Source organism: Linepithema humile, chromosome 3 (assembly GCF_040581485.1).
Source record: "Linepithema humile isolate Giens D197 chromosome 3, Lhum_UNIL_v1.0, whole genome shotgun sequence".
NCBI classification, from domain to species: Eukaryota; Metazoa; Arthropoda; class Insecta; order Hymenoptera; family Formicidae; genus Linepithema; species Linepithema humile.
The window spans coordinates 29,538,242-29,561,849 of record NC_090130.1 but is presented as its reverse complement, the minus strand read 5'-3'; the positions used below and the strand labels follow the sequence as shown (position 1 = coordinate 29,561,849).

Below are 23,608 nucleotides of genomic sequence, written 5' to 3'. Positions count from 1 at the left end.
GCGAAGATAGCTCCGTTATAATGCACATAGCATAGCACCTTCACTCCGCGTTTGTAACAGATAGTATAGTCGAGAGGCAGCCTTTGGTATACTACGTTGTGCCGCTGACCTAAATGAATCCTGGCCGCCAGTCAGTCCCGCTCCGGGCTTCTTCGCGGCAATATTGGTTGCTCGGCCGCGTTCCTCGTCGCGCTCTTCATGGTGTTTGGACTCAATTAATCTTTTTTTTTTTCCAACGCACAGCAATTGAAAGTGTCGTGAACGTCGAAAACCTATTGCAATTATCGTTTTTCCGCGTTTCTTCTATTATCACAACCGCGCCACGTTTTGCTAGTGATTTAAAAAAACTAACATGTTAATTGTTAATCCAGTTTCGTTTTATTAACAGAATTTAACAATTTGTTTTCGAATTTAATCATTTGCGCGGCGAGTACGAATGATCCATCTCGATCGCAAAACGGTTCCGCCGATCGATCGGAGCTTGGAGTCGAAAACAGATTCCTCGTATGTGTTGTACATGCTAAAACGGTGCCCCGGTTTATCCATAAGTGAAGGCACTCCGAGTTTACGGCCACAGCTGCCGCTCGTCAAAGCTGAAAGCACGGAAAGACGCATGTTGATCTGAAAATATACAATTGTGAATGGAAGAGCGAGGAACGGTATTTCATGCATAATATAAGAGAGGTCGATGCCAGAGCGAAGAAATCGCAAAACACGAAAACGGGAGGACCAAAACATTCGTCCCGGGACAGGCACATCCCGCAGACTCGTCCTAGCGATGCGACATTCCACGCATGATTCCGCATAATCATTGACAACTGGCAGTAAGCGAATAGAATAAAAGTATAAATAAGTAACGAATAACAATAACACAAGAGAAGCGTAACTATGAGATCATCATTATGCTTTGATTCGATATTTTGCATTTCAATTATGCGAATGCAAATTATATTAGGCTGTATTTTGCATTTCAAATTTTTATATTTTTAGCCAGATTGCGTATCGGCGTTTCAGCGCGACAAAAAATTGCACACATTGTGCGATGATTTGTCCCGCTTCCTCTTTTTTTTTTTCTAATTTCCGACTCGCCGGCGCGGGCACGGCGGAACGTCAAGGACGCGTCTTCCTCGCGTCCTTGCGCCGGCTTATGGACGGTGCATTAATTCGCTCAATGAGCATAACAATGTAAATGCAAGCCCTCAATCAGATATACCGCCCAAGACCGTTTCTACACCGCCGAGGTACCGCAATTTCACGGTAATATCCGTTCCACGTCCGCGAAATATTATATCTACGATTGTGTGCACACGGATTTTGAATATGTAGCGCGCGTGCTTCTACGCGACCGCGACAGACGTGCAATTTTGTAAGCACGTAATCCGCATTTGCATCGGAATCCAAACCGCGTAACGTAGTATACTGCTGTACACATTGCACAACGCACGCGTACGCGATTTTGCATAATTTCTCTCGCGGATTAGCGGGAAATTCGTTAAACACTGAATCTTTAATCGCTTGCCTCGTCACGACGTCGATAGCGTCCGAGCACGTAGTTATCTCGCGAAAAAAAAAAAGACGAGGAGTAACTGTAACAGCGAGAATAAAGGGAATAGGTACGCGCTCTCCTCGATGCCGTTTCTGATAAATTGATTCGTAATGCTATATGGAGCAATCGGTGATAGAATCTTCGTATAGAATCCTCGTAAAACCCGTTCTTCTCTGGCCTCGAAACCACGCGGAAGACTCGGCTGGGTCGGGCTTAGGAATTTGGCACGCGCACGTATTAGAAAAGCTTCTTTCACCCAAACACTGGGAAGAGAAAAAAAGGAAAGATAGAGGCGGAAATATACATAATTGAAAATGATAACGTATCGATTATCATGGATTTCCAACTCTTTCTTCTGCTCTTGACGATCTTTTAGAATTGATTTTTTTCTTAAAATAGTTGGATATTTTTTTTTTAATTATTCTACGCACAAGCAGTTTTATTTTCCGCAAAAAGTATAATCGCGTACAGTCACGTTTGGATGTTTGAAAAAAATCTTCTGATCTCGTATTCTAGCGAATGTACGCGCCTAATCGTGGCGAACGGTACGACAGATCAGCGGTGTCTGTTACTTTCTCAAAGCACGCTCGTATTCGTAACCTACTTCGATGTAGCGAACCGGGTGCAGACACCAGAGTGTCCGTGCCAAGACTCGAATTAGAACTAATTCGCTTCGGCAACAGGATCTACTTCACGTTTCCGTAGCTAGCACTTCGCATCAAATAGACAGATCACAAGAGGCTGATTTATATTTGCAAAATTGAATGGTGAATTTTTTCTACTTAAAACTGATTAATTTTTTTTTTAATATATGAAAAATTATTAGACTAAATCTGATGTCAAATGTATCGAGTTTGAAAGCAGTCGTGACGACTGAAAGGAACGAAAAAGGTTTACAAAACAATATAAAAGGAACATAAAACTCCCTCGTGAACCATGAATTTTTATCTCGGAAAACTCGCTTTGAATCAAATAGAATTCTCCTCCGAAATCGGGAATAGCAGAGAAGGGTTTCCTTTGTAAATATCTTGCCACTACCTGCTCGCAGGGTTACCTGATCTCGGCGCATTATTGGACAACCGTGAGATGTAATTCCAAGGTGGAGGTCGTCCGGGCATTCGCCAACATTCTTTCGAAATCGGCTCTTGACGAGAGCGGGATAGAGAAAGAGAGATCGAGCGAGATGCGAGCTGGAGAAAGGTGGAGACGGATAGTAGGCGGGTGTATCGTAAAAGTTTCACATGACCGAGTTAGAGGCTCTAACGGCTGAGGACAATAGTTATGACACCGAGAGATCATTTTCACGTGGGCGCCGCACCGCGCGTCGCACCTCCCAGCCATCGGTGGCGCGCTAATTGAACGAAGGTCATAATCATAAATGTAATTCCGTCGTTCATCCGTCTATTTTCGCGTAACACATCGAGCGCAGCGATCGGCGAAAGGTCGCTCTTAATTTGAAATATTCGCGTCGGGGAGAACGCATCAGCAAAATAAATAGATGCCTATCTAGATATTTACATATGTAAGATCGCAAATAAGATGCTCAGTTATTCGAACGCGTTGATGCGGAAGAGCAGCGCGGCCGAATGCCTGAAAGTACCGTGACTTTAAGGCGCGCGGTGCGCGAGCAGTGCGCGATGCGCCATTAGCGCACGCGAATGCATTAGTTTGCTATGCACGCATTAAAGTCACGGCGCTCTCAGACATTCGGCCGCGCTGCTCTTCCGCGTCGAGACGTTCGAGTGCCTGGGCAAGCACTCAGATGTGATCTTCTACGCGCGTAAATATCTGTTTTTGTAATGGATTCTTCGATGAATATTTTAAATAAAAAGTATTGAACAGAACGCAAATTAATTAATAAACCGACAAAGACCAATTGCGCTTGCAATTAATTAAGGCCGTACTGTTGCTCGGTTAGAAAGTAACTAAATATTATTCAACAATAGATTAAAATTCATATATGATCGCGATAAAATATAAAATGTGATATTTAGGAAATATCACTTTATTCTAATTTGTTGCATTGTTTCAGCCAAACTAGATAATTCCCAGCACACTATTAACTGGAAAGCTATGTCTTGTTTACACGCTTCGACTATTTACTGATCAGTTTCTAAACTTGCCAGACTTTCGTCGATTTCATTCCCTACTTATCGTCGCACGATGCTCGGATAAATATTAAGCTAAAAAATGGCTGTGGTCTCGTAATCGTCATCGACTAACACAGTGCCCTATATCTGTGCAGCATTTGACCGCAGATGCTGCTGCGTTGTTTTTGTTTCAGAATTGAAAAATTTTTAAATATTAAATAAACGTTTTATTTTATTAATAATGCTGTATTCACACACACACACACACACATCTTCGAAAAGTTTCTCCCAGTATTTTAATAATAATGATAACAGTAAAACTTGCTTTTATGAGAAGCCGAGTGCCAAGTTCTAGTACCGATTGCGAGATCTGAGCTATATAGTCACGTCGGGAGTTGAATGTACGGAGAAAATGCGGGTCAATAGTTTCATGCTGCAGCCATTTAGAACTGCATTTGTAACAGTGAATCCTGGACCGCGCAGGATTCTGCGCATCTTCCTTGAGAGCATTCTTCTCTGCGACGATGTTATCGGCGAAACTGGTCCGTCCTCCTCCCCCCTCCCGAAACAAGGTCGGACACCGGTCCGCAGCATCCCTCTCGACGGGGGATTCAGGTTCCACCTTCACAGGCAATTTTTCTGACTCCGATCGCTTCTACACCTCTCGGCATTCCAGTCTAATCGAGAGAGGTACGGCCTCCCGCTGTCGAATCGGACCTTGGAGACCTGTTTCGTTCGAAGTGCGGAATGCATTCCGAATGGACGCACCTTGATGCACATATCCACCTTTGACCCTGCGCTACGTGAAACACGTTATGTAAAATCGTAAAACAAATTTACTTATTCACTCTATCCGCCTAATGAGCTGTGTTTCTCTCCGCAAGAAGCATGCACCGCGATAAAAATGTTATCGCAACCGGAGAGCAAGTATCGATCGCTTGTAAGTGAAGGAAAAATCTTGCTTTTAACGTCTTCCTACCGTCATAAATTTACATATATCTTCGTTTATTTTTCTATTTAATTGCTCTCTAAATTGAATCTTTTATCGCGTCACAAATTTCTGTGTTTCTCCATCAAAGAAATTTACCGCCAACGTCTTGATCCTAAATATTGCTTTAAGTGAGATCTGAGATAAAAGTCACTGGATACGAAGCCACCATTCACCTCCGGTTAAGTTTACATAAAGTATATACATAAAGGAGACCGCACGGACTCCAGTGTTATCGCGGGGAGTGACTTCCTACTAATGCACCGAACGTGTCACCTCGTTCACGGAGGAATTTCAGCCTGGAAAGTAACGGTTACGACGGGCGAATATCGCGTAAAGCGTAAATCGACTCGCGTTTCTAATTTTACCGTGTGTTTAAGGCGTGAATAATCGGGTCGGACTTTTATAGCGACGGCTCGTAAAACTGCGACGGCCGAGAGATACTCCGATCTCGCCTTCTCGCTCATCACTCACGCGAAACTCCAATGCGAACTTTCCTCTCGGGATAACCCACATCCTTCGTGCAAAACTGTGAAAACAAACGACGACGAGTCGATTATACCAGCGAGGTATAATAGCGGCGACGAGATCGTCGCACCAGTTTCCTCGTGGCGACATTGTTATCACTCGTGAGAAAATTAACCCGGTTTCTTCTGCCCGCGCAACCGGTTTAGCATAGATGATAGCCGTGACTTCACTGTACAATGATGCAGCGGAATAAGATATTAAAACGTAGTATCTTGGTATCTCTTAATGATGAATTATTTCATCATAAACGACTTTCCTTTTTTTCTGAATAAAGCGTGCAGAAACCGCAATACTCTTTTTTGATTTATAGGCGGCTGAAAATTAATTTCTGCGATTTCAACTTTTATATAATTAATTGTACGATTAAATAACAAGTATCTTTTTTTTTGTAATTACATAGCTTTTGCTTTTTCAGATTTTTAATTCGAAAATCGATGTGAATCTGCCTCTCGCGTTCCTCTTAATAAAGGGACACTCTATATGCACAGATAACTATAATAATCTCTTAAAGAGATTATAGTACAGGAACATTCCTATTAAGTTTAAACGGGATCGAGATGATTGCGTAACAACGCAAACCGATTATTGCTATCTGCCGGTCTGAAAAAAAACTACTTGTCGTATAACTGTGTAACATTGTAGTTAAAACCCGAGTATTGGAATTACTTTTTTTTTTACCATGACGTCCAGGATTATTTTTACACGACAATAAACGTTGCCGTTGGTTATCCAATTTACCAGAGAAAAACGTGTGTGACTAACGCTAGTTATCAAGCGGAAAGAAAAATTTACGTGCCGGTCGAGCGAAATGCGAACTTCATTCGCATGTGAAAGTGCGAGCAGTGCGTTAAAGTAAAAAAAAAGGAAAGAAAGCAGACTGCACGTATTCGGAAATACACATAGAGATAAAAGATACATATTATATTGAGCATTCCTTCGGCATAAAATTCGATGCGTTTCCGATAAGCATCCGTGTGAAAGTACAATAACTTACTATTCGCTATGTTTGCGGATGTTTTATGAGAAACCGGTAGAGCGCTCCTCTTATACTTCTCTTTACGAACGCAAAAACGTAGTGTAAAAAAACCGCGATAATCTTAATATATGCAGCTGCGATCAACTTTAATTATAATATTTATAATACACAATCTGCGGTATTTGCGGTTTTTATTCTAATATTTGCGATACGCAATTATACATACCAATAGAATAGAATCAATTTTTATAGTGAATTTAATGAACAATTTATAAAACATTCACGAAAAAGACCAATGCAATGTTCAGTCATTTGAAAGGCGCGTACGTCGCGTTACGCGATCGGAGATGCGTCTTCCTCTTCCTGCGTCCGCATCACGTGCGTAACCCCGGTAACAGGAAAGGGCCTGACGATGCGCGAGGGGGACCGTTCCTTGCGGCGATGTGGACAGAGGGGAAATTTTCTGCGGGCACGAGTCGACTTGGACGATAAATTAGACCGCGACGCCGACACTGCGCGGAATAGAAAGTTGCCTCGACGGCGCGCAGTACGAGAAGCATCGGACAAAGAAAGATGGAAAACGTGCCCATACTTTTCACGAGGAAAAGAAAATGAAACAGCACGGTGAAAGATTTATTTTTCCTCGGGATAATGTGCCTTCAGGCACATAATTTACGTTTACGCATTTCTTTTTTATCTTCAAGCGCAAGTAAAGATACATCATCTTTATCTGCAGTCTGTATAAAATTATACACCGTTCTAATAATTGTGATACAAAGAATTGCAATTAATCTACTTTTACTTTCTGAAAATCTCAGACTAATGCTAAAGGCGTCAACTAGATCTCTCACCAATTTTGTAATTACAAAATATTTTTTTTATTCTCGAAAGTTTAAAGAAAGATTATTATCTTTTGGTTTTTTATTTGCAGGGAAATTTGTCGGCAACAAATTTCATAAACTAATGGCCGTGTTGTGCAACCTTTTTATGGTGGTTGTAGACAAAACGGATTCACAAAGTACAAAGAAAAAGAGAGAGCAGCGGAGGAATGAGGATAGGGAAAGGAGCCACGTTGTGTGAAAACATCGCATCCCCACCGCACCGTCCTTTTATATGACATTTGCACGCCGCGCTTCCTCCCCCTTTCGTTAATAACTTAGCCGTAACTGCCGCTGCCGCGTTGATTAACAACAATTCGCCGCTCTTCCTCGTGCGCGAATATAATTCGACACGGCGCGTTAATTGCCGCGACGCGGGCTTTCATCGAGATTAAGGTACCATTACTCTCGCCGGGAACGGTCCTGCCTCATTCCGCGGTGAAGGACGACCGCCGGAGAAATTCCACGCGGATCGTCCTATCGCCGTTGGCCATCGCGTCTAACGAGGCTTACCGTCGATGGCACGCCAATGACACGTCATTTAGATATATTAGGTATTCAGAAAGCAGCGCCGACAGCATAATGATATCTTTTAATTATGCGGTGTGAAATGCAACATTGCGTAGGAGTCGTAATCGTTTATTAATTATTCCGCAATTAATCACCGTGAACGACCGTGGGCGGTCGTCACTCTTCCTGCGCAGAGATGCGAAGCGAGGTGGGCGAATGGCTGGCCACGTGCGTAGGTTCGCCGATATGCATCCTGCTGCTGTCATGGTGCCTGTTGATCTACCAGAATCAATCATCCTCGGCGAAGCGGAAGATCGACGTGCTGACAGTCGCGATCCTTTCCCAGAGCCTCGCTCACCAATTGGGACTGCTGCTCTACGCGATTCTCACGTTAATCCGTCCGGCAAATCACTTTGGAGGTAACTACAGCTATTTCACTCTGTCAATCTTCACGTAACAGTTCCGAACGGCAAAACGATCGCGCAACAACATCTTGATTACATAAAATCGTACTCCGAAAAGCTCCGAATGCCGTAATTCAGTCGCTTCCTGCGCAACACGCGCGGCCTCACCTCGCCGGGGTCGTCGTCCTCTTCGGAATTCGTAGAGAAGCGCCAGCCAAATTCCGACAACTGTCGCGCAAATTAATTCAGCGGAGCCGAACTGGCCGGGCGCCCGAAAAAGAAGATCACGCCGACCGAGCGGCGTGTATGCTAAACATAACTCTCTTCCTGTTGCAGAATTATGCTCGACGTTGGTATGGCTGTTGAACTCGTCGAGCGTCCTCCAGGAGTTGACTCTCACGTCGATCGCGGTGTTCGCGGCGCTCAGCAGCCGCGACGACGCCGTGAACCTCACGAAGAACCATCTCAAGTACCACCTGGTCAGCTTGAGCGTCATCAGCGCCTGCATCGGCGTCACCGGCGTCCTCAACTTTGAGCCGGAAGTCTGCGTCTTCCTACCGCACGAGATCTCTTATAAATACGGGATCTTCGTCAACTCGTTGAGGAGCCTGCTGGCTCTCACGTCGTTCTTCGGCGTGTTAGTCGCGATTTTCCGCAATATCTGCCGCTCGCCGACCTCCGAGCTGCTCAAGTCAGTCTCGGATTTGTCCGAGGCGAGCTCGAAGAACTCCTCGGGAGCGTTTGATTGCCATCCTCAGCATTGGGATCCGTCTAGCGGATCGTGCACCAGCGGTTCGACCAACAGCAGAGCATGCTTGCGGAAGAAGAGGATCCATGTGGACGAAGCCAGCGGCAGATCCACCGTTTACAGCATTCTCTTCGTCTGCTACATCTTCGAGCATTTGCCCATCCTGGTAATTATTTAACTAATTCTTTCATTATTCCTTACATTCTTTTAACTTTTATTATTTTACGTTTTGTATTATCATTAATCTTCGTTATTCTCTCCGGGTTCGACAGTGCAGTCGTAACGTGTGGTTTGCGAAAAATTGTTTCGATCATTAGCATAATCTCGTTACGACCCACGTCGAAGATCCGAGTTGCAAAATCGGTTTCTAATTTATGGAAAATCGTAAAACCTCGAGACGCGCTGTTGAAATAGTTGCATTTTTCCATGTGGTTGGTTTAATTATTATTATTACTTTCGAATCGCGGCTCTAACGAACCGGCTAGGGCGATGGTGATTGTTGACTCGAGGTTAACATTTATCAAGGAGACTTGGACAAAAAGCTGCGCGATTTATTAAACATTTCGCGATTGCGACTGAGGTCTCTTTTTTCGGCCCTGGAATCTTTTTTCGCATGGCGTCTCGATTATAAAAGAAATATTTCACAATATCCTCGAAATTGCGCGCCAAGCGAAGCGTAACAATGTTACATAGTTAAAAGTGGCCGACTCAATTTACGGCACGCCCTCGATTATACCTCTCGGCGCGGCAAGAAATGAGAACTAATCTGTCAGTTTTTTTTTTTTTTAAGCAAAGATTCGCTATGTGGGTCATTAACGTTCATTAAGTTTCGTGCGGGATCAGACTTCTCATTAATCACCGTAGGCACAATGCCTGGGGCTTAAGAAATCTTTAAAGCCTTCGTGGGAAGACGTCTTTTGTTTAAAATAAAAGGAGGGGATTATGAGATGGAAAATAATGCAAAATTATATCCGTAAGATTGATCGTATTTCAATATTTCAAAATAAATGTCTCTGAGCTCCGGAAATTTTTGTATCCTCCGCGCTGAGATGAATCGCTCGAATCAGTCACGCTTCTGAAAGTTTCGTCTATAAAACCCGACGTGGTGATCGAGCAAATTGTTCGATCGCCGTCACAGCAATTACATCAGTACAATTACATCAGAGGAGGATCTTCGTGCGAGCGAGCGCGAGCCGGACGCAAACTCGTTCGAGCGCGTGCGCCATCCGGAAGCGAGAGAGGCTCTAACGCTTGTAAATTCCGCTTCTCGAGAAAGTGGCCTGTCGCGATGAGGAAACAAAAAGGACCGGGAGCACAGAAAGGTCGGAAGAGACTCGAGACGCGGAGCGAAATTCGAAAGCGCGATCTTAATTCGGACGGCGACCTTAATCGATGGGCCAAATTAAGAATTCAGCGCCGGTCCGCGAAGAATCGATCGGAGAAACTTTCCGTGATCCTCCTTAATTAATATTAATGATCGCGGCTATTACACGCATGACGCATACTGTTTACACCACGCGCGAACGACGCGCGACCAATTAGATTATCGTCAGGTGGGCGTAGAGCGATCTCGCGTAGAGAATCGCGGAACGAATGCTAAAGTCGTTTTTGCTAGCTTCGTGACGATGCACGATCGTGAAGCGCGAGGTGAAACATCCGGTTTATATATTATTTACTTGTCACTATGAAATGTTTCATAAACGAGCGGAGTTTTATGTCTCATCGTCTCTTTAATATCGACGGAACTGCGTAGCTACGCAATAAAACGACAATATAAAACACTGTTGCAATACGCGCGGATCCACGCCCAAGACTCGTGCGTATCAGCTCGTTGAGAAGTAATTATCGGAATACCGTTCGTCGAAATAAACCCCGTTCACCGCTTGCGCGCGCGCGAACAGCGTGACGGCCGTTACACTCATGTTTTTGTCTAACGATTAAAGTCCATATAGATTAATTGATAAATTAAAAGAGGTATATATTGCACCAGCGTTGGTTGGAAATTTGCACGCGGATATATTTCAACAAATGTGCCGAGATCGGCCAAATCTCTTCCGGGATCTTTTATTGCTATTTGAAATATAAATAATCTGCGTTTATTGCGATATTTGAATCCGATGATTTCTCGCATTAGGCAATTATTATCGGGATTTTGATCAGACCGAAATCTCGGTGCCGATCGCACTTTTAAACAAACGCGAAGAGCGTGACGTTACGCTCGCGTTTTCCAACGGTAATTAAAGTAAAACGCCAATGCTTATTCGAGATTCAATGCGAGTTCACGTTAGAATCAGTAATAAAGAAATTCACGGATTCGTAAGATAGAAAACAATTGCAAAAAAATTGGGAAAATACACGCGGAAAGAATTAGAGAGAACTGTAACCTCTGCTTATATCAGCAATTGGAGCAATGAAATAAAATTAAGCAGAATTAAATTCAACAATTCAGCTGATTAAAATCAAAAGGATTAAAATTAAGAAAATTGCAAATATTTAGTTTAATAATTTTTTTACAAAAAAATAAGTAAAATAAAAAATCGAAATAACTTTGCAGCAACTCGACTGCGAAATAATGCGGAAAGCTTTATTTTTTTTTTTTTCCTTGCCACTTTCAGACGTGTTGAAATTTACAAAGCACTATTGTTCTAATATGATTACAGAATACAATCTCGCGAAAGAAAATTTTGATTACCTTGACAGGAGTGAAAGGAATTAATCAAAAGAAGTGAAATATAACAGAAAATTCATGGCTGGTAAACATGACGCGTTAAACAGAGCGAGATACATTTGAGAAAAACAGAGAGAGAGAGAGAGATCGGGATTGCGCGTGCACCTTGTACACGTTTGCACGCGTGTATCGGAGCCGCTCTATTCTCTAATTAAAAGGTGCAACTAGTTTCGATTTCATACCTCGGACTAGACCGGCCGTTATTCACGTAATCGGCGGCGGTACCGCCGTTGCATTATGTGTACCGTTCGCAGCAGGATACGCGGTGCAAGGAAAAAGTGCCGCCAACTGAAAGGAAGGCCGTGCTACCTGTTAATTAACGATAATTTGATTATCTTGTCGCGATTAAGAGTTTACCTGAAATATAGCGAAATATAATTGTTTGCATAAATAAATTGTCCTGAAAACGCGAAAGCAGCGTTCCAATCTCGCGGAGAGACACTCTTATCTCCGCGCGATCGCATATATTTCAAGTATTTATATTTATGTGATTTTACAATTATGTAAATTTGACAGCTAACAAAAGTGATAAAATATTAAGGCTTTTACAGCATCGAGTAATTGGAAGTTTAAGCAGTTTCCGATTGAAATCCATTTGCGTGCTTGTAAGGAAATTAATCAACGCGATATAAACTTCAATAAAAATAAATCCCACAGTCGTACAAATGTGAAACGGAAGATTTCAATTGTGCGCGGCGAGATCTCTCGTGTGTACCGTTTTAGAAGAATACAGCCAACGGGATACTATTCGCGATCGCTCGCGCACACCTCCGTACGACGTTGTAAAAACGGACGAATATACTGTGACTGTGCGGCCCAAGCAAAATTGCGTATCCGTTCGCGCGTCGCATCACATTGTGCACGGTGCGCGTACTTTTGAAAGCGCGACCGCGGAGTTTTCACCGCGAATTCCCGCGCGAATCCGCGGTTAAAATCGAAAGTTTTTCTCTCCTCGTCACTTCGAAGAAATTTGGCCAAGATTTTTCCAGCCCGCCCCGCCCTGCAGCTCCTCATCCTTTCTCGTCTGCACGCACGTATTTGGTATCGCGCGAACAATTAGCCGCGTGTAATTGACGCGGTCCGAACGTAACGACGGATTGCGCGCGCGGCGAAAGTTGGACCCGATTTCTGAATATAGAATCTTCTTGACATGATTTCTGGTGAAATTTATTAATGCGAGAGAGAGGAAAAGCTCGCCGCGGTCTAGAATGCCCGCGTTAGATTACGTTGCATTAAGCGCGTCTCGCAACGCAGATTGCGGAGATACCGTTTTCTATACACCAACCATATGGCCACATTCGATTAATGATTATCGCGGTTAAGCGATGAGCGTTATTAAATCCAGCGTAATCGATCACGAAGATATATTATATGTCTATAATAGTTAGGACATTACGTTACGCTGCAATGCTCCACCGTATTAAGTTATAAAATTAATGACTGTATCTATGCGGATTTAATAAGATTAATTCACGAGGCGATAAAAGATTGTAGATTAATTGGACGCAACTTCCTAGGTCATCTCCATCAGACCGAGCCTTCTGAGGAACGTCTGCACGCCGCAAAATCTGGCTACGTGGTTGCCACTGATGAAGGACACGCTGCTTCCGGTATTTCTGGCTCTGTTCGACAAGATGTTCTGCCGATACGTGGCCAAAGTGTACACGAAGCAGGATCACGCGAGGAGACTGTCGCACGGTGCGCTTCATTTCTTTTCCTTTTTTTTTTTTTCCATTGCAAAAGCAACGGGTTTCGCGCAAACGTTCTTTCGCAACGCGGACGCGGACGCTATGTGATTTCCATTCTTTCGTTAAGCAAAAAAACACACTGACCTGTCCGTCGTGCGTGGGAAAGTAAGAATGTCCGCTGCAGTAATCGTGATTCCTGGCCGCGCAAGCGGCGATATTCCGCGCGACAACCGGCAATTTTTCTCGTTAACGACGCGCGTTCGAGCGATTCGCTCGGCCATATTTTCATTTTGCAACACATGCAGTGTTATTTACACGGTTTCGTGTTCTTCCATAATGCACACTTTTCTTTATCGGATTAAAATAGCTCGACGCGCTTCCGCCTTCTTGATATTTATTACGATTCCCATCTAAATTAATGTACATAGATACCGGGAGATAAAATTTATCAGCGAGCAAATCTCAGCAGTGTTGCTTTAAAATTAGAGTGCTGAAGCAACGGGCAATTAAGTTTCAATTTTTTTTTAAATAAAAAATGTTGCCTCGAATAATTTATAAGATGTAATAAAATTTATAAAACTGTTATTGCCGTAATTAGACAAATACTTGAAGCAATTTTTTTTCAAACAAATTTCTCTTTTAGGTGGAATAGACGGTAAATTCCGGCACTTTGAGCAGGACGCCGAGTACAAGCTGCAATTGAACCTGAATCACGGGCTGAAGTTTCCCCTGACGAACGGAAGCCTCTACGGGCGGCTGCACAGCCATCAGAACAGAGGTGAGTGTGCGAGAGCGGATGTCAGCGGGATTTAACGACGCGAAAATATTCCGATCGGCCAATAGTGCTCTCTCTCTCTCTATCTCACTCTCCCGGCCCATATTGTTAATTGCGACCTTTATGCGGCTTCATTAATACACTCGTCGAATGCCACGTTAGAAAGTCAGAGGCGAAACCGCCTCTCGCGCTTGTAATCTTCTCTAGTCTACTATCGCCGCCGCACCACCATCTCCACCAGACATTACAAGTCACTATAACGTGAAAAGATGAATGTTTCGATATTTTCGAAAGCGATGCTCTCACGAACTGCAGCGGCCTTTGTTTCATTACCTCGACAACCTGTTTATCAAATCGGACGTTAATTGGAAGATCGTTAAATATACTTTAATGGAAATATATTGTCCTGTGTTACAATTATTGGCTATTGTGATATTTGTTTGTATTTATGCAATTGTCGTCGTTGTGCTTGCAGCGAAGACCGGTACGATCACTATGGGAATCCAACAGCACTATCCCAGAACGCAGCCGACGAACGAGGACGCCAACTACGCGTCTCTGCCGGCGGAGCTGTCGTCTTTTACAAGCTCGACCTTCGAACCTCGTCAAGAAAGGATCCCCGAATCGCCGAAGAAGAACTCGATGGAGCAGCAGCACAGACGACCGCGACCGAACGAGAGCTTGCACGAGCTCGTTGGTAATCGCAGAAAAATTGGCAGCACCGACGTCTTCGGGCAGAATATGGAAAATCTGGTCCAGCTCGAGGATCCCGTGAATAGCCGGAAGTTCCAGGTGAAGAGTCTGGACGAGATTCGCGAGGAGCCGTCCAGGCGACACGCCAGGAGCGTGCTCGGTCTCGAGAGCCTGATCGTCGGGCTGGAGAGCAATCTGCAAGAGCATTATCCTAGGAACATTTTGCGCAGAAATCAAAGCTTCGACCACGCCAGGTACCGCTTACTTGCCGGCTCGTGCCGATACCTTTTAACGTACCTTCACTTTTACTCGTGCCATTAATCCGCCGTCACGATGTGCGGCAAGTGTACAACTGGAAAGTGAGACGCAAAGTTTCTTATAAATTATTCAAAATGCACGTTTCGACGCGCATCATACGCGCTCGACGACCTACATTCGTCAGTCTGCCTTTCTTTCATCAACTTTGATACATAAAATGCGATCGAGTACTCTTTCTCAGTACACAATTCATATTTATTAAATGTTATATTTGTCACGTTATTTAATATTTTAATTTATATTATATTACGCCACTCCATAAAAATTGGAAAATACTTTTCGGACACTCGAGCAATTTTTAAACTACTGAAAACTCGGCGAAAAATAACGTAAAAATTAAAAAAGCATTTTAAAGCTCCGAAGTTGTAGCGGTCCGAAGATTGCTCAACTTTGTGCGTCTGAAAAGTGTTCCCTATTTTTTTGTAGAATAGTGTATATTTAATAAATATAATAAATGTATTACACTTATATAATGCACACTTTTGTTAATTATTATAAAATGTCTTTTAGATATCGACCTATGCTCGATACGAGGACCTTCAACTTAAAGAAAGATGATCACATGAGAGAGAACTTTCAACAGAGTCTTCATCAGAATTTTCATCAGAGACAGGATAGTCAAGGACATTGCGACGGATACGACAGCTCCGATGACGAGAGTTGCGATTTGGAGAACGGCGACTTCGATACGATGAGTTCCTGCCGGAGCAGAAGCAGGAGCTGCTGCTCTGTCACCACGGTCGCTAATGATGATTTCGAATATTTCCAACGTAAAGGAACCAAGGTAATTTGCAACTAAACATAGTCTGTGCTAAGAATTTCAACAAACTTTTTAATCATTTTCAACTTCTACTTTACTTTTTAGCAATTTTGCTTTAAAATTTAACAAAACGCATTAAATCAATTAAGTTCAACATTACGACATCTGCATCTTATCTTTTTTCTTTATTTTTAATTATATTATTTATTTTATTTTTTAATTTTATATTGTTTGAACTTCTCTTGCGAAAATGGTAGGCAGTAAGATAAACACCCGCTGACAACGGTCGGAATGACTGTCGATTACAGTGTTAAAGCGAAAATTACAGAGAGAAGATGAAAGGCAAGTCGGACTTTCACGATGCGAGAAAATGCATCGTTAAAGTAGAAAGACGCTCGCCGCTGATGGAGCGTTTCATCTTTTCGCGGCGATAAAGGCGCGCACGCTTACGTAATACCGCATCGTGAGAACGTTCTGCATTGCAGGTGGAATTGCTGCCCTCGAAGCGAGCCGGTGAGGTAAAGGTCAGCATGCGATCTTTCACGCCGCGTATCATAGAGAACGGCACGGACGATAGAGAGGACAAGAAGTGCGGCAGCAACGCAAAGCTGATCGACACGAAGCCCAGCATACAGTCGTATCATCTGAAGACCAAGAGGATTGGGCCTGGTTACTCGATGAACGATTTGGACAAGCTGGCCATCGACAAAAAACTGCCGAATTTGTCGATGGAGAGCCTGAAGAGCATCCTGAAGAACTCCGGCGTGAGCTATCTCGACAACGGCGATATATGCAAGCACGAAATCGGCGGCTCGGCGCCAGACTTCAAGAAGATCTTCGTCACCGAGTTTATATGAGGCACAATGTAGAGCGTTTCTAAAGGCGGAAGACTGTATCGTTTTATCCTTGTGATATAGTAACAGCATGTGCGTAGATAAAAACGTAGCAAATTCGCCTCGACCGGAAAAAAGACTCTTATCAGGCACAGAAAGTGCAGATAGAATTCTAAAAAAAGAAAGAATCTAGAGTATCAGATACATGACGATAAAGTAAAGTTCTTTTATATAATAAAAAATAATTGACATAAATATCGATAGCTAGTGCCAAAAGCTTACGAGTGCTTTCGAAGCGCGTGACAAACCGTCATTTTCATTTTTCTAACAGAAAATCCAAATTTTATACGCGAACCCTTTTTTCAAACGTGACGTCACATCTGTATGCTTGTTATTAATTGCAAGCTACGGTCGATGAGTTTTGGAATGAGCGCTAGATGAGTGAAATTATCGCAGACGCCTCCCGCAGCGTCGCGTCTATTTTTGTAAAAATGCTGTAAAATACTTTACAATACGTAGTGGATTTATTTCGGACGGGGAGTCGATTATACAAATGTTAACTTGTACATATTTTGTATATTTGTACCGCAATATTTAATGTAGCGATTTATGTATACGCGCATACAATTACGCGTGGCTCCAAGACGTGTCCATCCGAATGTCACGAGAACGACGAGTAAATTGTATAAATTCATTGCAAATATATTTTACTTCTGGGTTTATGCGTGAGCAATAATTTCAACGATTGCCTTCCGACCCTCTTCGTGAAGTCGAGGAAGTGAAAACTTGATCTCAAGTGTTCAACAATTTCATTAAAATCGGATCGAAAACAAAATGCAACACGCTGAAATTGAAATAAATATAATCCACTTTATTAAATACATTTTTTACAGCTCGTTGCTCGTTTGTAGAACCTAAGATACTATTTATCTCTCGATCATTCAATTGACTTGATCGTAAATTCGCAATTATCGGCAACACGATCGCCTTGCGTTGGTTTTGACCGCTTGCGTATCGTTTCCTCTTTTTTTTTTTTTATCACATGCAGTGAGCGTTGCTGGCAAGATTGAGCATAGCCGATGTCGCATGAGCTCATGCGGTAGATTACTGGCACGCCCTTCGTCGTCTATCGCGTGATAGATACGCCGTAATCGCCGCCGGTCGCCGCTGTCGTAACTGCCTAATTAAACGATCTGTCCCACACGACTGCGATTTACTATGCACACGTTGACTAGTAATACACGGTTTGGCATCGTTAATCGTATCTTTACCTACGATTGCATTAGCCAGTGGCGCAGAAACACGGCACGTACGCTCGCGATGCCTCGCATCAGACAATTACAATATGTCAGTACAATTCGCATAATAAACACCGTTGAAATTTTTTTTCGAAACATAAATTGCTGGATATTTGTCAAGCGCTTAGTACATTTTTTACGCTGATGTTAATAATTAATTAACGATTCTTGAGAGCTGTTGTAATTTGCTTGCTATGTCGCCTTCCGTTTTTTTTTTTTCGCAGTGCTTATACATTCTTTTATTATATAATTTAATTTAACTTTTCCTTGAAAATGCATTCTGTATATTACAAAATAATGCTTGACTCGTCAACACAATTTAGACTTCGCGTGTTAATGAAAACGTACATATTGCGTAAATGCGGCTTCGAGAAGCGTTTGTTTGAAGTTATTCCGCAAAAATAGGCATATGTAACGAGACTCGCTATACATCTGTTCGCCTCCCGGGACTCCAGTAAACTCGCGGATCTAAAAATAGTGTGCTCGACCTCAACTACTTAAACACAGCCACGTAACCCGCGTCGAACGACGCTTTATATCCTATCGATGTCGCCGCGGAGCAATTTCAATACGCCAAAAAAATTGACGAATGATAGTGCGCGGCTAGACAGCGGGCTGTGCGATCTAGGTAGGTCAGCGACGTGTCGCATGGCAACGAAAAATAACAACGGTGCGCAGATCCAGCCTCACGTGCCGCTCCCGCTCGCTCGCTATTCGCGTGCTACTCCTCTCGCCACGCGCCGTTGTTTTTCGTTGCCAGATCGTACGGTCTAGCCGCGCGCAACGCGCTATCATTCGTCGATCCTTTTATGCGCTCTCCATCATATCAATCTGTTTATACGTCTTCCAAAAGCGCTCGCCGCGATTAAACTTTCGTTGCTATTGTATTTCGTAGCGAGTAGATCGATGGATCGAAGCTTCCGTACCGATAAGATTGATAGAAATAAAAATTTTCCAGCGAATTGATTACATAAATAATCATCCCCTAATGAGTATTGATCCTTTGCAAGCTCGTGGGATAATAATCTCTTGTTTCTATTATCTCGTCTTAGGAAGAATTAATGTAAATCGTCATTTCGCTTTTTCGCCGGATAAATTTATATATTCCAAGAGTGAGATTCTCGTTACGACTCGCAAATTCTACGCCACTATGCAAACGCGATTCAATACTGGCACTTTGACACAAGATCGGGCAGGAAGCCCGATCCCCCCTCTCCCCCCTTGCGTTTGATTGATCTGCGTCATCAATGACTGGCGTAGACGAGATCGCTGCCGCGGAAGATCGCCTCGATCACGGACTTCCGGTTGAACTCGCCGCCCTGGGACTCCATCGCGTCGATTAGCCGCTGATATCGCTTCCAGGCGGTCACCGACGCCACTTCCTTTTCCGGTCGGTCCTTAATCTTCTCGTACACATCGCTGCCGACCGCAGTCTCGGAAGTCTGACACACCGCTTCTGTATCCGGTATCATCTGCAAAGTCGCGATTGAGTGATTCGACATTGTCATTGGGATTCTCCGTTGATGGCAGGGAATTACCGCGCGTATTATTCTTAATATTTCCAAGAAATTCTCAGAGACTATTGAGTTTTTATTTCTCTTTTTCTCCAATTATCGCACGAATATATGTGACAATTAAAAAAAATTGAAAAATGACTTCATCTCATGCAAGATGCAACGCGAATATCTAAGACATTAAATCAGAAACGTTGGACGTTACTTTTAATAGACTATAGTCTATTAAAAGTAACGTATAGAATCACAAGTAATCAGTTATTGAATGAAAACGATAAAGTGCGACAATTATTGTGTTTTGCAAAATCTTCAAATTTACTAATAAAATTTATTTGATTCGTATTTTCCAGTGGCATTCGCTCTGATTGTATCAGATTAGCTCACAATCGAGCGGAAGGAGATCTCAGAGGGTTTATACGAGACCGAGCATGACCGATGTTTGCAGGACGTGTTGTAGACACGTGTAACGCTACCCTAAACCCCTGAAATCAATACTCGAACGGCATTACACTGTTACTAAGGATGCCCAGCCCTATTGCCAGATTTTGAGACACCCTTGCGCCACTTTAACCGACTTGGAGTTCAACGGCCAACGCGAGCCCAATCACCTTTGATTTTTAGTTATCAGTAATCCGCTCTGCCAATTACAACCATTTGCAACAGGTAATTGCATTAAATAATTATGTAACAATAAAAATTATAATGATTGCAGTTAATGAACAAGTATGATTAATGAACGAGATAATAGTGCTGCTAAAATTGATCATTTTATTCATTAAAACACATAAATCCAACGATTTTACACGAACAGAAAATTATTTTACACTTTACGAGCCCTGTTGCGAGTCTAATTTAATATTTTAATTATCAATCAATAGAATCGCACTAAGAAACCCATTGTCCGTTATTCCCAAGCCCGTTACGTAATTATCGTCCCGTTATTTAATTAACAGAGGGTCAAATATTCGCTTCTTGCGTGCCTCGACTTCGCGCTCGAGCCTCTAATCATTTCTCACCGCTCACCTTCGGTTTCCGCCGGCTCTCGCGCGACCTCGTGACCCGAGGGGTAGGAGGGGAGGGGAGTCAAGGTCGTCCGTGCTGCGTTGCGCCCTGAATCGCCGATTCCACCGTTGAATCTGGATCGGGGAGATCGGATTTGTCCAACCGTTGTGCCGAGACCGAGTCAGCGCGCGGTCCAACAGTAACTGAGGAAGCCCGACCAACGCGTCGGCCATCAACTGGATCCCCGCGATGACTTTTCCCCCTCTGGTGGTGCCCGGAACCTTACATGTGGCTACCATATGGGAGAGGGAGTGCCGCTTAGTAGACAACGCCGGGTGTAGAACTCACCTCTTTCATTTTCTCACCCCGGTCGCGCTCCTACGATGACTCAAGGGTGTGTTTCCGATATCCGGTTTCGTCGCTCGCGTGTCGCGGATTTTGCTCGCGAGCGACGTAGCGCTTCAAATCCGACGCGCGGTGGTCGACTATACTTCCGATCGATGCACACGCGAGTTTACGAGCCGCTTTATGCGCGTTTACGGTGTTATTATAGTCCATGTCGCTCCTCGTGGTGTATAGTCACGTTTCACTGAAGAGGTATTATTGCGCACGATTGTGTAACTGTTTATTTCAACATTCAACGTCACGAACGATTTCTCTTAATTACAGATGAATGGACAAATTAGTCTCTCTTCTTTTTATTATCATTTTTTTTATGGATTAAGGTTTAGCTCTTTGTATTTCGTAATGTGGAATTACATCAATTGTATCTCGACACAGGTGTAGATAACGTAAAACTAAAATTTGATCACTATTGTCAACATAATTTATGTTTCTAGAAATATAAAAAAATTGTTTTAATTAAATTCTATTCTTAAATCATCACTGAATTATTTAATCCACACATTTGCAAAAAAATGTTTCAAAATTTATTTTATTACGAAGACACGTTGTGGTTGAAAAAAATATATCCTTTCTCCTTCTATTTTAATACTTTCCATTGCTCGGCTCGGCGAGGATACGGGTTCTGCCTTAGAAAAACAAGTGTCGCCTTAATCTCCTTATTATGCTACGGTGCTTAGGAACTATCAACGCTGAAAATGAATTATGACAATGATACGTACGGGTGGGCAAACGGACCAAGCTAAGTGACGCGCGTTTAATTCGAAGCGTCTGCATTCCGCGACGATCCTGCATCGAAGACGAAAGACATCCGGCCACCGTGGCGAGCACAGCCGCATCATAGGGGCCCACGTCGGCGGTCTATTGTGGCGGCGTCGAGGAATCGAATAAATTGGCTGAATTGGCCCGTCCGTGAACCGGCAGACGTACGCAGATGCAGATGCGCGATAGATCCCGCGTGTTGCGTAACCCGCAGGCCGTCTTCTTCGTTCCAAACCTCGTACGTCGTATCACGGCAATCGCGAAGCGAAAAACTATAGAGCATCTGATATAAAGAGTTTGTTGAGTCTTTTAATTAAAAAAAAAAAAAAAAAAAGAAAAGAACATTTTAAAGCATCTCGAAGTATCTACACGATAACATCTATTCATATCAATTATGTGCCGCGCTTGATTTCATCTAACATTACGATCTAATGAGATGCGTACGATGAAATTTATTTATGGCAACTCGAAGAGTTCGGTCGGACGAGTGCAAAAACTTCGTCTCAGAAGCTAAAGTAGCGGAAAAAGGTTGGTACACCACAGCTGGTTGCAGCATGCCGTGCATCAAGAAGATATTAAAAAAAGTTCCGTCTTTCTTTGCGTGTAACGAACGACCGTTGTTTTGCGCATCCATCTGCCAGCGAGAGAGATACCGATGCCGCCGTAGTTCGTGAGAAAATGTTGTAAATTTTAATAAACGACTCAAACGATACTCATAATTGTTCAGCAAACTCTTGTACATAAATTTCACAATCGCAAATTTGATTGAGTTAAACGTTTCTCTCTGACAATGTCTTCTTTGATAAATAAAAAATTATATAAATGCTTGATTTTCTTTTAGCCGATCGAATCGAACGTGGAATCAATCGACGGTATGGAAAATTGATCTCACAAAATCCGACAGATGCGGGCCTTAATGGCCCAATCGGCACGCATTGTCTCGCCGCGCACGCGGCGAGGGCGCGTGCACCCATAAAGGACGCACGACGCCACTTACAGCTGCCGGAAGTATACATCTGCTAAGGCAGGATCTACGAACCGTACGGAGATCGGGTCGGGCTTCTGGCACACTCGCACTCTGGATCACGTCGTCACATCGCGTCGTCCGTGATTTTACACAATTGTCATTACGCAGTCGCGAGTCGACGCCGGCTAATGAGCCTCTCGCCGGGACGAATAATCAAGACGGTTGATTAAAATTGGAAAAAAGCCGACGGAACGAACTAGAAACCCTCACACGTGGCAGACCCGTGGACTGGCGGCGGGGCCCACCTTTATTTTCGAAAAACAGCGGCAGCTGTCCGGAAGAAACGATCACGGCTCGGCGAGGCTCGTGCTGAACACCTTTCGCCTCTAAATCGAGGACTGGTGGATCTCGGCACAATCCTGATCAAGATTCGTCGCTAGATATAAATATTCTTACGCACACACAGATGAAATCAAGAAAAAGACACGCAACACTGCTTTTGTTGCCGTTTAATTCAACGTTAAAACAAAGCAAAACAGAAATTGAGTAATGTACAAATTTTTATGTAAAGAGAACAAAGTTAATTTTCACGAATATAAATCAAATGTATTTTTTTGGACCTTCAGTTGCGTTTAAAATGTAAGTTTATTATTATAACATATGCAGATTTATCGGATTTGTCGTACCTACATGCAGCTTTGGATAATATCTCGTTGGCAATCAAAAATGCAAATCGGATGCAATTAATATCAGCTCAACATGTGTAAATACGACGGCGCGCGTAAAAATCACTGTATTTTCGTGCCTGAGTTTATTTTTCAGATTTATGTATCCCAGACGCATTCGAATGCCGAACAGGGAGAGGACGATGCATCTGCCCCTCTCGGAATTATCTGCATCATCAATGGCTGAGAGTTGGCGGAGAGCCTTGTTACAGTCATTATTAAAATCAAGTTTCACGGGAAAATCGCGAGGTGCATGCGTGCGGACGAGCATGCATGCGGCTCGCGAGCGGCACAATTCACGTAAAAAATCCTTGCCGTAAAAAGATGTTTACCGCTTGTAACGGCTCGTTTGCACGTACAATCCGCCTCCCAGCCCGTCGTTATAAACGAAAATCGCAGATATCTTTGATGGAGAAGTTACTTTATAAGCTGATAACAAATAATACTTCCGCCTCGTTTGTACATACTTCCACGC

General features: G+C 43.3%; 2 protein-coding genes and 2 long non-coding RNA genes across 5 annotated transcripts; 2 read left to right on the top strand and 2 right to left on the bottom strand.

Moving 5' to 3' along the window:
• Nucleotides 1–171: 171 nt before the first annotated feature.
• Nucleotides 172–2,212, bottom strand: LOC136998516 (uncharacterized). The gene is made up of 2 exons (XR_010889090.1): nucleotides 2,151–2,212; nucleotides 172–593 (listed from the first exon to the last, which is right to left on the bottom strand). It is a non-coding gene; the product is annotated as an uncharacterized lncRNA (long non-coding RNA).
• LOC105669849 (uncharacterized) lies at nucleotides 592–17,185 on the top strand. Its single transcript, XM_012363019.2, has 8 exons — nucleotides 592–824; nucleotides 7,711–7,935; nucleotides 8,257–8,834; nucleotides 12,914–13,094; nucleotides 13,728–13,862; nucleotides 14,335–14,806; nucleotides 15,381–15,654; nucleotides 16,116–17,185. The coding sequence occupies exons 2-8, from the start codon at nucleotides 7,713–7,715 to the stop codon at nucleotides 16,485–16,487; spliced, it is 2,235 nt and encodes a 744-aa protein (XP_012218442.1). The 5' UTR covers nucleotides 592–824; nucleotides 7,711–7,712; the 3' UTR covers nucleotides 16,488–17,185.
• A 128-nt stretch (nucleotides 17,186–17,313) lies between these two features.
• LOC136998512 (uncharacterized) lies at nucleotides 17,314–20,763 on the bottom strand. Of its 2 annotated transcripts, none has more exons than XM_067351222.1 (2): nucleotides 20,626–20,763; nucleotides 17,314–19,233 (listed from the first exon to the last, which is right to left on the bottom strand). In XM_067351222.1, the coding sequence occupies exons 1-2, from the start codon at nucleotides 20,632–20,634 to the stop codon at nucleotides 19,006–19,008; spliced, it is 237 nt and encodes a 78-aa protein (XP_067207323.1). In that variant the 5' UTR covers nucleotides 20,635–20,763; the 3' UTR covers nucleotides 17,314–19,005. The 2 variants fall into 2 exon arrangements, with proteins under 2 accessions (XP_067207323.1, XP_067207324.1); XM_067351223.1 differs by lacking the exon at nucleotides 20,626–20,763 and adding an exon at nucleotides 20,299–20,441.
• Nucleotides 19,243–23,226, top strand: LOC136998514 (uncharacterized). The gene is made up of 3 exons (XR_010889088.1): nucleotides 19,243–19,938; nucleotides 20,229–21,969; nucleotides 22,283–23,226. It is a non-coding gene; the product is annotated as an uncharacterized lncRNA (long non-coding RNA).
• The last annotated feature ends 382 nt before the right edge of the window (nucleotides 23,227–23,608 follow it).

What these genes read in the sequence shown, in the direction of transcription:
- LOC105669849 (XM_012363019.2), top strand. Translation starts at nt 7,713, where the DNA reads ATGCGAAGCGAGGTGGGCGAATGGCTGGCCACGTGCGTAGGTTCGCCG. An exon ending in GCACAGCCATCAGAACAGAG is followed by an intron (nt 13,863 to 14,334) that starts GTGAGTGTGCGA and finishes TTGTGCTTGCAG; the next exon opens with CGAAGACCGGTACGATCACT. An exon ending in CAAAGCTTCGACCACGCCAG is followed by an intron (nt 14,807 to 15,380) that starts GTACCGCTTACT and finishes AATGTCTTTTAG; the next exon opens with ATATCGACCTATGCTCGATA.